Consider the following 15,919-nt stretch of genomic DNA (forward strand, 5'->3'; position numbering starts at 1 on the left):
TGGAAAATAGTAGGATGCTTGCGGAACTGTCTTTATAGCCTACAGAGGAAGGAGCTCATTTTGGAAGGATGTTGTCTTCTGCTATCCTGGCATCAGTTCATTTAGGGCTTTGAAGATAAAAGCCAGCACTTTGAACTATATTGAGAAATGAACTGGAAGTGAATCAATTCCAAAACCAAATAAAATAAAGTGGGCCACATGGATTTCTGATGGGTTTTTTTTTTTTAACTCCCCCTTCCCTTGGTGTCCAATTAATAGCAACCCATATGTTAGTGGTTATTTCTGTATTATCTAGGAAGGGCCTCAACATTTACTGGAATGTTCTGATTTCTTTATAAACATCTCCAAAGATTATTTTTGGCAATAGTGCTGTAAAGAAGTGATTTACTATTGTTTACTTTTGAACGGTCCCCCCCACCCCATTTCTCAGTCTAGCCTACAATCCTCAAGTAATCAGCCAAAAGCCACAGGTTCTCTCCAGAATTCACATGTTGTTCTCTATCAAGTATGATATCCCAGTTTTAGAACTGCCATCTAAGCACAAATGGAGATATGTAAAAAATGTGCTCAGGGACATATCATCCGTCTGTGCTTAGGGGTACATGTCTGTCTGTTCTTTGAATATGAGAACATAACAATTTGAATTCCATGCATCCCTACAGCATTTACTTTAGAAACTCCTAATGTGCTATATTAAGTCATTTCTGATCCATCAGTGTAGAAATTGCCAATAATGATGGCTGTAAATATCCTAGTGCCCAATTATCTTCAGATTTCAAAAAATAGTAAAAATTAGGTTGGGCAGCAGCCTGTGCAGTCGTGCAAACTTTTCTCAAAGTTACAACTCCAGTGCATTCAGTGTGGTTAATCAAAATATAAAAAGCCAGTGAACTTTAATAGCTTCATATTCGTTTTTCCTTAGATAATTGCATGTCAGCAATAGAATTTAAGATGTTTTTCTGTCTGTAAAATTTTTCGAATAGTGATTAAGATTTACCCACAGATAAAATAAATGTTGAATTTTCTGTCAAATACTAACCTATTTTTTATTTTCATTGAGCAATAACCTCTCAAACTTGCATTACCTCAAGTTCATTTTCAAAGGTAGTTAATGAAATCACTCCTGAAAGCAAGTTAGCACACAGACTAACTCCATTGCCTATAAATGTAGATAAATAATTTTGGAAGCTTCGGTGTTGGAAATTTAACTATTTCCTTTTATGTGTTTTCTTTAAAAGATTCAAAAGATTGAGCCCTTGGGTGGTTTGTAAGTATGTATCTGCCTGTCAGGCTTTTTTTTTTTTTTTTTAGTATTGTGCTTAGCCATGATGGCAGTATAACTCTCTCTGCTAGGAAATTAGTGGATTCCTTGTGCAGTTGGTTAGACCAGATGAACCAAGTGTTTGTTCCAGCAGGAACACTTATGGGTATGTTAGACTATCATAATAATTGAATCATAACGATGCCGAGCAAAAAGGTATAAATTGAGCAATTAAAACATAATCCAAAGACAAAAAAAAGTCTCGTGAATCCCCACCAAGGAGGAAGAGGAGGCAGAACAATGTCTATAAGCACATTTTCCATCTTCCTTAAGATTGTCAACCAAGATGGTCAACTCCCACTAAAAACAGTTCTTGCTATTTTCCCACATCCGACAATACACAAATGCAAAGTTGGAAGTCAGAGGCCACGTTCTGAAAAAGGACCAGACAAAAAGTTTAATGTTAATTTTAATAATGACAATTAAAATTACCTGTAAAATACTTTTGATTTTGTAAATTAGTTGACTTCCTGCACAGAGAGACACAAAATGTGGATGAAAATTGCTCTTTCGCATAAACAAAAGTGCACAGAGACGCATTTACAGGAATGCTTGACTGCAATCACCTGCTTGGCTCTGTAAACAGCTGCAACTACCAAAAAAAGGCTATCCCTAAAGATGGGAATAAGTGGGCTCACCTTATTGTGAAAGCAGGAATCAATCCCCATTGTCTTCTGAATGAATTGACTTGTATCTCCATATTTAGCTGTTGTTGGTCTTCCTTTTTTTCTCTTGTTAGGTTCCTACATGATAGTGGATTCTTCACACCACAGCCATGGAGAAAAGGCTCGGCTTCAGCTTCCTACCATGAAAGAGAACGATACCCACTGCATCGATTTCAGCTACCTTTTGTACAGTAAGAAAGGGACAAGCCCTGGGACTCTGAACATCTTGGTTAGGGTGAACAAAGGCCCTCTGGCAAACCCCATTTGGAACGTGACTGGCTCCACTGGCAAAGACTGGCTACGGGCAGAGCTGGCTGTCAGCACCTTCTGGCCAAATGAATACCAGGTAAGTAAATAACAAAACAAAACAAACTATGAAAAGTTTGTTGGTCTCTACTACCAGCAGGTAAATTTCTTCACCTCCTGACCCTGCATCCTTAAGAAAAGGAGCATCATACTGCAGTGCAGAAATAGTGAGAGGCTGTCAATGAATATTCCAGGTGTGTTATATCTGTCAATTCCCCTGCATCTCTGGAAATGGGACCAGAAAGAACAAAGGTATTTCCAAAGGTGGCTTCAATAGAAATATTCACTCATTCTCAGCAGCTGCTGAGAGTGGCTATTAATGTCTTCAATAGGCGGAGATGAATTGTGAGTAGGGAACAATAGAGTAAATGATACACTCATCTCAAATAGGAATATGTCACGTGCTAGTTTCTGATGGAAGTAAGAGAGCTATTTTGCTAATAATTTTTAGAAAGCATTCACCCACCAGAGCCTTCTCCTCTATATTTCCTGCTATTCTGGCTATTTGTTTATGCACACAACAAAGCAAATGCTAAGGGAAAATGAAATCTTTCCCATTTCTCTCCATCAAAAGAAATGTAGGTCAGATGCATTTGTTTACACCAGCTTTTCATTACTGTAAGATGAACCGGTCCGGCTCTAAGTGCCACCTAATGGAGTGCCATTGGAAAGCCATATAATCTTATACAGTTTCATGGAGAGAGAAAAGCTCCATCACCCTACACTGTTTTCTTGCTTTGTGAATAGTGTGTGCTTTTTTTGGGGGGGGGCTGTTCTTTTGTAAGCACTTCCTTTCAAGACATGAGGTCAACACAGCTGCTTAAAAATACCAATTCCCTTCCCCCTGTGCAAAGCTGGTTTTAATGCGGTGTTTCACTACAGAATGTAGCGTGAATGTCTCCTTTGTTCAGCTGCAATTCTCTCTGACAATTCTTCAGTTGACTAACTCTGCTGGTTGCATGTTAGCCTATTGAGAGTTTAGCAAACACTCGCATAATGTCACATGTGTTTAAGACAGGATTGACAGCTATGGATTTGCTTTTAAGGGCTTCACTTGAGAAGTAAAACAAAGGCATATTTACGCCTAGCATAAATTTGATATTGCAAGGAAGTAGAACCTACCATAAATAAAGCAGACCAACAGGCCTTTCTATGTATACACATTTACTCATATATAAAAATGAATACACACACACACACATTTAGAACAGTTTGTAAAAAAAAGTAGTCAGAGCAACATCTTTACTAATCAGCTTCTTTAATGCTACTTTATATATGTAGGAAGTGAGAAAGCGAATATCACCCAGGTTACATTGTCATTTTTCCCTGTTCTTACCATTAAATTATTAACTTGAATAGTGAAATGTTAACTTAACCACTGATGGTGGTCTGCCACAAAAAATAAAATAAAGGCTCCCCACCCACCCACCCCAAAAACAAGAGCCATCGAATTGACACGTGTGTGAATTTCTTCTTATCATCTGTCAGGGCTTGCTTTTATCAGCTTCACTGAATAGAGATGGATCCTAGTGGGAAATAATGAAATAGCTTCTAGGAATTTAGGGTCCTACATGAATGTAGTGGAGCTTGGAATGGCAGAATGCCTTGGCAAAAACTTTGATTGTAAAACGGCAGCCCGTATTTTATAGAGGAAAGAAATAATAATAATAATAATCTTTGTTGTTAACACAGTGGATTACGGGTGGTCTGGTAAGATTAAGTATTTTGTTCAATGGAGAAAATGTTTTAAGTACTTTGTTCAATGGAGAGTCCTACAGGCTTCTTTCGGATGCGGAGACAATCTATTTATTAATACTTGGGACCAGGCTAAAATGGTTTCTGGTGGTGGTATCAAGCACTAGAGGTGGAATGACTCTTGCATGGCAACTCAATGTATAGGGACTCAGTCTGCATAATTTTCCTTCCCTGTTCATTTGGGTGAGATGAAAAAAATGGACTCACGGTGTTCTTTCCTTACATTGTTTTACTGCTGACAGTGACTGAACTGTGCCAATGCCTTTTATTCTCTCTTGAAGTCAGAATGAGTTCAAGACAGGCTTGAACAGATATCTTTGCATTGCTTAAATTTGACACTGTAAACTCTGAAGAGCTAAGTATGAGAATATTTTTTCATTGTGTGTGTGAAGCACACTTCTAAAAGGACTGCCTGCAAATGATCACTCATCCCTAATGGTTGTTGGGATACATGTTATCAAAAGGATGCAGAATATGTTGTAATCAAGATGGGACAAGTGGTTAGTGTTTACAATAATTAAAAATGCTTTATTAATGCTGTTCTTAGTGTTTGTCCTGTTTAGTTGCAGGGCCTACTTATTTTGTATTGCACATGCCTAATTCTTACAGCAAAGAATGTTTCTTAGCCAGCTTGTTATAGAACTAGACAACGATTAACACTGAGAGAGAATGACTGGCTGAAGATCACCCAACTGGTTTACTCTGCCAAGGGAAACCTAAGTTTACCACTTTTTGTTCAATATCTTAACCATGGCACCATACTGGCTCTCTAGAACAGGGGTTTCCAAACTTGGTAACTTTAAGACTTACGGACTTCATTCCCAGAATTCTCCAGCCAGCTATGCTGGCTGGAGAATTCTAGGCGTTGAAGTCCAAGTTTGGAGACCTCTGCTCTGGAACAATGCTTTAATATAATAGATTAATTAATGTAATGCTTTATGGGTGTTTTGCATTGTAACTTGTGCTGTGAGGTTATCAGGGGAGATTTGGAGATCAGTATAGCTTTATAGCAATAGCACTTAGACTTATATATTGCTCCATAGTGCTTTACAGCACTCTCTGAGTGGTTTGCAACATCAGCATATTGCCCACAATAAACTAGATCCTCATTTTTACCCACCTCGGAAGGATGGAAGGCTGAGCCAACTTTGAGCCACTCAGGATCAAACTCTTGGCAGTGGGCAGAGTTAGCCTGCAATACCGCATTCTAACCACTGCGCCAACATGGCTACTCTATTTCTGCTCCCTTCTTTTTATTGATATACAACTTGCATGGCGTTGTTGGTGTGTATTTAGATATTGTAATGTGTCTTAATTTTAATTGTATATTACCATAACATTTTGGGAAATAGGGCAATATAAAAATATGATCAATAAGTAAATAAATTTACATTGGAGTGCGATCTTTTTTTCTGTAACAAAATAGCTACAAATGGAACCCCTTTTATGATGGCAAGTTGTAACTGCTGTTGCTCTTACGTCTGATAAGAAGATGGCGGAAACATTTTTTTGAAATAGCATTTGTCATATGACATAGCAGCACTTTACTGGGGGAAAAAAATTGGTTTTCGCTGGCAGAGTGCTCAGGCTGCCACAGGTGCTCCCAGCACAAGTGATGTGAAGCTGGCCATGCCCATCCTGGCCACACTCACCCTGTCCCCTGAGATCAAACACAACCCTGATGTGGCCCTCAATAAAAGTTGAGTTAGATACCCCGAGTTTGATACCCCTGCCTTAGATAGACAATATTGCAACATAATAGTAGGAAATAAGAGATTAAGAAGGGCAATCTAGTCAGCCAGGACACTTTGCATATGTAAATGATGGAGAGAAACATGAATTAGTAATATCAAGTATGCACATTAAAATAAGAAAATTAAATAGGATATGTGAACCAGCAAGATTTGAACTGGAGAACGTACGATCACAATATAGCATAAGGAATTAATTCAGCTCAATTAAGTGATGCAAAAAAAGAATCTGGGGAGCTATGAGCTGAAATTGGAAACATCGTGAAGACTAAACAGAAAACATATCTGTCACAAATTTCAGAACAACAAAGAGCCAGTTCTTTTCAGAACAAGCTATTATGATAGCCAGGGAAAGATTAAGTCTTTGGGCAATAACATGAGAATTGATCAGGGACTGTGTGTGTGCAAAGCAAAGGAAAAACCTTTATCCACTTCCAAGTTATCAGTACAAATTAAAAATGAAAAAAATCTGGCAGGTTTAGTATTCCGAGCTAAGTAGCCAAATGGATAGAGATAAGAGTGTTGAAATGGGAAAACTGGCTGACTGAGGATGAGATTATAGCTGTTGGTGATAAATGCTTTGGGTGAGAAATGCCCATCCACAACTTCCAAATCTTTCTATATTCATACCTACACACATGCATATACACCTCATGCTGTTCCTTGCACTTTGAAACAAAAGCTGCCAAACAATTCACAGTTCTTTAGCTATAACTTTTCTGTAAATAAGGACAACTCTTTCTTCCTGTGAGACATCCAAACAGTTCATACTTGTGGTGGCAGACAAAAGCTAGTTTTAAGCTTCTTCAAATATAACCACAAGTACCATCAGGCAATACATAACTGCAACCTGCTGTCTGGCTATACAGAGTCTTCCTGGAAATAAGCATTACTTGGAAACACAGAAATAGACTCAAATCATGTGTTTATGTCATTATCTGGACTCCTAAGAATTCCAAAACCTCCAGATCCCTACTTGGATTTATAGTTTTTTCTTCTTTGGAAAAGCTGATAATGCCAGGTGATAAATAGTATTCTCAAAAGCAGTTTGTGATAATGCCTTTTTGTTTGGAGTGTGGTTGTGGGAGGCTTAGCTGTCCATGAAACATAGCAGTTCTTTTAGCTCTGAGTCAGCTTTCTGACCCTTTTTGAAAACACAGATAGACTGTATTGAACAACACATAGAATGTCTGAAGTGTTGCTCTGCTTTTGAATTTTGTTTATACTTGAAGGTACAGTGCTGCACAAGGAGACTGCAGGAAGGGATTAGGATTCTCTTCCTCCCCATGAAGAACTTCCAGATCACTTCAGAGCATATCAGTATGTTAAATAAAATCAGGAGCAGCATGATAATATAGGAGAAACCCATGCCCAGTTGGGTCATCATTTCAGAGTTATTTCCTTATCTAAATAGAGAAACAGAATCAACTTCTGACTTTCTGGTGGCTTCCCCATTGAGTTTCCTTGTGGGAATCTGACAGGGAGCATCAGAAATCTCCTTTCCTTTCCTTAATCCTCCCAGCAGGTAAGTGGTGATGGAGAGAGCAAGGGATTGTGAGATTGACTGGGAAACTGTCATGGAATGTGAAAATGGAGTTCACATGATCACATCAGTAGCCCAGCAGTGCAGCAGCAGCCAGTAGCACTGAAGCAGCCATGGTTTCATTGGGAGTCCTGGGATTTTGGATCCTTTCTGTAGGCTAGCCTATTGGAGGTACCTTGGTTGAAAAAGATGTTGCCCTACGATTCATCATTTTGGCCAGTTAAAGATCACGACAATGAGAGGTTTGGTATATATAAATAATTATCAGTATTAACATATACAATTTAAGTAAAAAGCAAAGGACATAACATATGGGTGAGCATCATAGTCTTCTTAGTGTAAAATGGCTAGAATTAGACCAATGTAGAAGCAACATGTGCAAATAGCAATAGCAATAATACTTAGACTTATATACCATTTCACAGTGCTTTACATCCCTCTCTAAGCAGTTCTACAGAGTCAGCACATATCCCCCAACAATCTGGATCCTCATTTTACCCACCTCAGAAGGATGGAAGGCTGAATCAACCTTGAGCCTGGTGAGATTCAGTTTGCCAAACTACAGGCAGCCAGCAGTCAGCAGAAGTAGTGCTGCATTATAAGCACTGTGCGACTGTGGCTCCTTAACTTTAACTTTAACTAAAGTTAAAAAGTGTCTAACTGTAAAGTGTAAAAGCATAAAGTATAAAATTAAAGACAATTTAATGTAGTGGTTAAGGCATAAGGCTAGAAACCAGCAGCCTGGAAGTTCTAGTTCTGCTTTCGATATGAAGCCAGCTGGCTGACTTTGGATCAATCACTTTTTTTCAGCTGTAGAAAGGAGGCAATGGTAAACCACTTCTGAATCTTGCAAAAACAACAACAACAACCTGCAGGGACCTGCTCAGACAGTTACCATGACTCAACAATGACTCAAAGGCACACACATATACTATACACGCAGCGGTAGAGAAAGCTACCTAATGGAGCTGAAAAAAAGGAAGAAAGGAATGAGACCATACAGAATGATACTTACAATCTTTCCAGATAAAAATCCAGTCCTGATGATCCCATGATTTCTGCATTTCAGCAATACAGTTTCAAGAAGAGAGACATTTGTTCAGTAATTTTATTGAAGATTATATTACACTATTATAAGATTATATTATGATAAATAAAATTAATACAACTACATGAAGAGAGAAATTTTCTTCTTGTGGTTATGTTTTGTTAAAGAACTAAGAGATATTTCAGGTAGCTAATAAATACAAACCAGTTGGTATATATCAGAGGTGGTAATTAGCAGGTTCTGACCAGTTCTGGAGAACCAGTAGCGGAAATTTTGAGTAGTCCGGAGAACCAGCAAATACCACCTCTGACTGGCCCCATTGCTGCAAAAGGGGCCCAAACCAAGTACTGAGTACATATGCATGCTTATACTTTTCAGAGGTCCGATGTTGTTCTATGTACAACCCTTGTTTTGTTGATTGCATGTAATATTCTAATTTTCTGAGATTGTGGATTTGAGGTTTTCATGAGCTGTAAGCCATAATCATCTCAATTATGACACATCACGGCTTGACCTATCTTGCTCTGCATGTAATGAGTCTACCTCATATATTAGGTTCACCTTTTAAATTGCATTACTGAAATAAATGAACTTTTGCATGATATTCTAATTTTTTGAGTTTCACCTATATACAAACAACAAAATAATATAATCGTAAGATATCAATAGGAGAAGATAATAGGAAAGATGGGAAGGATACTAGTAATATAGCTCTACTATATGTAAATATTCTTAAACATAAGACAGTACTGTGGTAATTAGGTATTTAATAGAGTGATGGCACAAGGGAAAAACATGTCCCTGTGTCTAGTTATTTGGGCATGCAATGTCCTATAACAGCATCCTGAGGGGAGGAGTTGAAATAGTTTTATATCCAAGATGTGAGGGGAAAGGGAAGGGAAGAGAGTGAAGGATGAAATGGGATGCGGCGGAAGAATGTGAAGGAAGGAAGAGTTCTTAAGGAAGGGAGATGTCTATTATTAAGGAAAAATCCTCTCCAATGGTGGCTAATTTTCAAATGTATCCACATTTTTCAGCAGGATCCATTCAGTGGGGGGGCAGAGGAATCAGTCTGACAGATAAATATGGCAATTTAATATGTAAGTGGATGGCCTGAATTATTCTCTGTCCCAAACAATTCAAGATATGGCAGATTCCCAGCATTTCTCAGCAATACTCAGCAATGCAAGACAAATAACACACTTGAAAATAACACACTATTTCAAAGGAAACTGTATTTACTTCTGCTTTTGCTCGTGTCCCTCTTTTTTAAAGCGGTTGCAACGTTCAATATTTTTCTGGGTGATGGAAAATGCAGGTTATTTATACAGATTTCCTTTTGGAAACAAAAATGTTGGCCTTGTAATTGGGTAAAAAAAAACAAGGAAATGAAATGAAAGAAAAATGATGGGACACACAGCTGGAGACTTGCTCATTGTTTTTACAAAAGTATCATTTCTAGTAAAACAGCAGGACACATGAAAGGAAGTAATTATCTCAATTGATAAGCAGAACTATTTGTTTTGTAGTTGAGGGTGACTGAAGGAAGAACACCCATCAGCTTAGATTCTAGGATACTTCTGGCTGTTCTCTTCTTTTTATTCTTTTTGGATAATACAGAGTTATTTTGTGTCAGAACAGGTTCAAGAACAAAGCTTAGATGCTAAAACTGACTTACATTAACTGGGCCAATTATAAGTTTATCTTCTTTTAAAGTATCTCTGAACAATACAGTAGTTGTTTACATTAACATTGAAATGATTAAGTGAACTTTGAATTCTTTGGATGAGATATGCCTTTAAGAAACAGAAGAATATTTTATTCAGTCTGTTGCCAGTGAGAGAACCTTCGTTCTGGCAACTTTTAGGAATGATTGGCAGAATGACTCCTGGATAAAAGTTAATCTGCACAAATGACATGTGGTAAAGCAATATTGACTTCCTCAGATGATGGAGGGGTTGCAATCTGCTTAAGAAGGATTGTTCACGATCATTGGTGGGATTCAGCCTGTTTGCACCAGTTCAGGTGAACCAATTGTTAAATTACCCATGCCCCCCACTAGCAAAGTGGATCCTGGGCATTGCACTGCAGTGGAGAAATGGGCAATGGAGAGGCAAGGGAAAGAGGAGGCCACTTTCCCTATTTCTTCTCCTTGATCCGTTTCCTGTTTCTCCATTGCAGAGCAGCGTAATACCCAGGATCCACTTTGATAGCAGGGTGTGTGGGTTAATTTAACAACCAGTTCACCCAGGGTCAGGTTAGCTGTTGTGAACTGATTGTTAAATTATTTGAATCCCACCACTGTTCATGACCCATAGACTCATAGGTCTATGAGGTCAGGTCACATAAAGAGCTTCAGCGCCTCCTGGTTCGGACTTTCCAAAGAGATTGAAATGGTTGCTTTATAAGAGCTGTGGTGGCACAGTGGTTACAATGCAATACTGCAGGCTACTTCTGCTGACAGCCAGCTGCCTGAAGTTCAGCAGTTCAGTTTTCACTGGCTCCAGGTTGACTCAGCCTTCTATCCTTCCAAGGTCAATAAAATGAAGGCTCAGATTATTGGGGGATTATTATATGCTGACTCTGTAAACTGCTTAGAGAGGTCTGTAAAGCACTGTGATGCAGTATATAAGTCTAAGTACTATTGCTATATACCCATAATAGGATAAAAACAATCTGCCTGGAGATAGCTAGTGCTTGGATTTGACTACTAGGATCTGTCATCTGGACACTTGAAAGATGCTTGGAAATTACAGCTCATACAAAATATGGCAACAGGTGGAATGTGTGGTTTGTCTCACGTGAACTTGCTGATATGACATGGTTATTAGCTAAGACATTGCTCTGGATACTGCTCCATAATCGGTAGAGAGTAGGGACTTTTCAGTGGTGGCACACAGATGGTTAAATTTTCTAAAAGGGCTATGTTGCTTGGAAATGGGAATGGTGTTTTTACATGATTCATCTGTGGCGTAATTCTGCTAAGCTGTGTAAATCAGTTTGCTCAGAGCGCTTCAACAGTAAAAACCAACAAAATAAATACTTCCTTCCCAAAGAGTAACCTATATTCTCCCACAGCCCCATTGGAAATTGCTCAAAATACTGGCTCATTCATTTGAGATTCTTGTCAACATATGGATGCAAAACTCTGGTGGTGCTTCTAAAAATTGGCAGCAGAGGACTACAGTTGTTCTCCTGAAAATGCAAAAACAAAAGAAAAAAAAAGAACAAAAAGCCTAAGAGAACTGCCAGGAGCCTGTGGACTGTGGGTTGACTGCCCATCTCTAATTTGTAGCCATCAAGAGGAATTTGCCAGTTTCTTTTGGTCTGTAGTGGCAAAGATCAAAGAGTAAGTTGTAGGCTTAATAATAACAGCCTCTTTCTTGCCATCTTCCAGATGCAACATCATGCTGCCTTACTAAACTTGAACTAAATTCTTGGTGGGTGTGTTGTCAGTTTACTCTGTATGTCCTTAAGGAAGATTACTAAGAGTTGCACAAAGTGACTGCAGTGTGACAGGCTTCATGTGGCCCATTAAACATCTTTGGGCACATCTCTAACAGTGTAACTAATTACCCTGCTGCTAAGATGCACAAAGCCCGCAGGAAATTTCTCTTTGGGCACACTCATTCATTCAATCAGAACTTGCAGGCTACTTAATTACCTGCAGCTGTGCCATGAGATCAAGCTCTTTTAAAAAAAAAAAACAGGACAGGCCAAGCTGTTGGTTTACTATTCCCTTAGAAAAGACACTTTGGGACTATAAGCTCTATTTTTTTTTTCTTTTTAACTTTTGGAAGAATTTTGTTTTCATTCTAGAAACGAATTTATTCTGGATCAGTGAAAAGATTATTTTAAAAATGCTATGGCATCTTAAATGGGGCCCACTGTTTTGACATTACTTTTCTTGGGCTTCAGAACCTGGATATTTTTAAAAAAAAAAATGGTTTTGAGAAGTGATGCATTAATCATTTTGTGCTTTTCTTAGCTCAGGGGTGTCAAACTCACATTGTCATGGCGGTATCATGTGACAGTCCCCCAAAGGGGACTTTTTCCCCCTTTGCTAAACTGGGCATGGGCATGGCCAGTGCATCTGGCCCATGGGTGGGGAGTTTGACAGCCCTGCCTTAGAGTGTCAACTTTGATTGTTACTGGTTACCACGCTAAACACATTGTATTTCTTCTCTATACTTTGTTCCAGTACAAAGGTGTACTCTCCTCCCCGCTCCTTTCTCTATTACAGTGATGTTAAGAGTATTCCAAAGATATTTTTTTTAAAGTATTCAGACTAATTTGTTGTTTGTTTTTGTAGCTCTTTGGGGTTTAAATCGTAGTTTGAAAACAGAATCAAGCTTTTTGATACCAATTAATATGATAGTCAACCACTGCATAACAGCCTCTCTTAAACCTGAAGGTATCAAAACAAAGATTGGTAATTAAAATTGATTTTTTTTAAAAAATGTAATGCAATTTGGTTGATCTGTTCTTTGGAAACATCAGATAAAATAGTTCAACTGTTTATAAAATAGCTGCAGTTAGTAAGTGACAAAATGCCAAAATCAAGAATGACGCGTGATTCTTCCAAGCAGACTTCTTTATTGTTTCACCCCTAAGGACAAATTCTTGCCAGGTTGAAGATTGTACTATATGCATCTATATTATATGCTGTGAACTATGAGGGGGGCTGTCTTCACCCTCTTTCTCTCACAGGTAACATTCAGACTGAGTTACTACTTACTCCTCTGGAATGCACCCCCTTCGTCCTGGGAATCCACTTCCTTACTTCATTCCCTCACAATAAGTTAAAAGGAATAAAAAAAAACACCTATATTTGAGAGGAGTATTATGGAAACCAGAACTTATCATTGTTTCACCTCTCTGTACTGAATGTTGAGTAGATTGAATTCCCTACTGAAAAGTCTCTATCTTTTGTACTTTTTAAAAACATGTTACATCTTGTTTCACTTCTGAGTCTTTTAATATCTACCTGTTTATTTATTTATTGTCAATTTGGCTAAGATGGGGACCAAACTACAAATCTTGTTGAGTAGAGTAATAGGCTTTCAAGCTGTGGAACTATGGACTTTATTAGTTTAAAAAAAATAGGAGTAAACTATAAAGAAGTTTGAAATTGAGAGTGTCATCCTCTATTTGACATCTCACTAGAAATTTTTAGTTATTGAACCTCTCCTTCTTATCTCTTTAAAAAATAATACTAGGATAAAGAATTGGAGAAAAATCACAAAATACAAAGACCTGCAAATAGAAATAAAGTGTCTTATGGCAAAAGAATACCAAGATAGTACCAATAATAATAGACATTTTGGGTGCAATCCCTAAACAGATGGATGACTTGAACATCATGGACATTGACAAAAATCAATCAATTAACAAAAATTGACAAAAATAAGTCAATTGCAGAAGGCAGTTTTACTTACAGCAGCTGCAAAAACAATACCTTTAATACTATCAAACAACAACATCTGCCTAGGCCAGGTCCTTAGGAAGATCTTAATAAGTGGATAAAAATGCCAAACCCAGTCTAAAAATCTGACTCTCCTATCATAATAATAAATTAAATTTATATGCTGCCTGACTCCCAGCAACCCAGCCATGAACAAAGTAATGGACAACTAGCTTTGGCATGATAACATACATTTCTTCAAAATAGAATTAACCATTACAAAAGTTTGTTTGCTTTTTAAAAAAATGAATTTAATATCAGTGTTTCATAACATTTTGCAAATACAGAATGTGTATGCATTGATAAAGAAAAACACAGCTTTGTCTCTGTTCCAATGCAAAGAATAATTGCCAAAAGTAAAAGGCATTTTCAAAGGTATCCTGGTCATTAAAAAGAATTACTGCAATTTTCTAGTTATTTAATGATTTTTTAAAGCTTTATTCCGACCAAAATAAATGAAATAATGCTACCAAATTAAGAATGAATATATAGTGATTATAGGTAAGTGAAGTGGAAATTTTCTGCAAACAAGGTATTATTTTGAGGTATTGATTGACAGTTTGTTTATTTTTTATTATTAAATTTATTTGCCACCGACCTTGCTGCAGGGATACTCTGGATGGCTTACAAGAGTAGAATGTGAAATGATATATAAAAATATAAATATAGAAATAGTAAAGCAATGAAACAATAAACATAAATAATAAAAATACAGCAATATATGAATTAAAAGATGGGCTGAGAGGGAGCAGGATGCATGGCGGGGGGGAGGGAAGTTGCACCTGCTATTAATCTAATAGCAACCTCCAGTGTGATACTCTTCCATTGAGTCTTCAGGCCAATTGGCAGAGCCAATCTGAAAAGGCCAGGAGGGTGGGGGCAGGCCTCGCCTGGGGGTGGGGGGGGAGAATGTTCCAGAGGGATGGTGCTCTGGCAGAGAAGGCTCTTCTCCTGGACCCTGCCAAGGGCCTGGTTCTGATTCTGATTGCTTTTATGGACTTGATTTTTCTTTATCCATGAGGAAACACGTATATGTATTGGGATGAACTAAAGCATAGAGATAGCAATAGCACTTAGACTTAAACACCACTTTACAGTGCTTTACAGCCCTCTCTAAGCAGTTTACAGGGTCAGCATATTGCCCTCAACAATTTTGGGTCTTCATTTTACCCACCTTGGAAGGATGGAAGGCTGAGTCAACCTTGAGCTTGGTGGGATTTGAACTGCTAAATTTCAGGCAGCTGACAGTCAGCAGAAGTAACCTGCAGCACTGCACTCTAACCACTGATCCACCGAGATAATTTTGGTTCTCAAAAAATGTTTCCTTTCAAAGGAGATCCCTCAGGTTTATGGCATTGTGCAGAATTTTAAGCTTATTTGCACCCCTACATCGGGACATTCCACTATCAGAAGTCAATTTTTAAAAGAATTGAAATCTAAACATAGCTTAGCTACCGCTTCAAAAAATGTTATTCTTCTACAGAGACCTCCATATTCATCCTCTTATGCCATATAGAGAAGGAAGGGGAAAAGATCATTAGACTTATGAAACTGTCCATAATAATGAATCATAAAAACAGATTGTCAGTAGGAAAATATTGTATATATTTGCAGCAGTGATGGACTGTCTCACCCTCTCCCTTTAAGATAGCTGCCTAGTAAGGAACTGTTAACACTGTATTTCCATATCAAATAAGATTTTTACATATTCCTTCTGTATCTGATAGGGTAGTGGTTGAGGTTAATAATTCAATTTACATAGGACAACAGTCCCCTTTTACCTGAAATCCAAAGGTGATTACAGTATGTGAAGCCAAAAGACTTTTCTTATTTATTTATTTAATTTATTTAATTTATTTATTTAATTTATATTGCTGCCTATTCACCTATGGCAACTCAAGGTGGCTTACAGAATGTAAAACCATATTTAAAACAAATATAGTACTTTCTACCATTTTTTTCTTCAAAAATATTGAGTTCCTGGAGATTTTATGCCAACAAATTATGTTTAGGAGATTTTAATGTAGAGGCTTTTCAACCAGGCCTTCATATATATATATATATGG

The 15,919-nt window shown here is 37.8% G+C and overlaps 1 protein-coding gene across 28 annotated transcripts in view; it reads left to right on the forward strand.

Annotated features, from left to right (window-relative positions):
- PTPRK (protein tyrosine phosphatase receptor type K) overlaps positions 1 to 15,919 on the forward strand; it is a 404,892-nt gene that overhangs the window by 139,298 nt on the left and 249,675 nt on the right. For all 28 annotated transcript variants that reach the window (XM_087972104.1, XM_087972119.1, XM_087972125.1 and 25 more), the window contains exon 3: positions 2,061 to 2,332. In XM_087972104.1, coding sequence (XP_087828230.1) covers positions 2,061 to 2,332 — 272 coding nt within the window. The remainder of the gene's footprint in view (positions 1 to 2,060; positions 2,333 to 15,919) is intronic.

Source organism: Notechis scutatus, chromosome 1 (assembly GCF_049901735.1).
Source record: "Notechis scutatus isolate UNSWTSFEM ecotype Mainland chromosome 1, rNotScu1.2, whole genome shotgun sequence".
In the NCBI taxonomy this organism is placed as follows: domain Eukaryota; kingdom Metazoa; phylum Chordata; class Lepidosauria; order Squamata; family Elapidae; genus Notechis; species Notechis scutatus.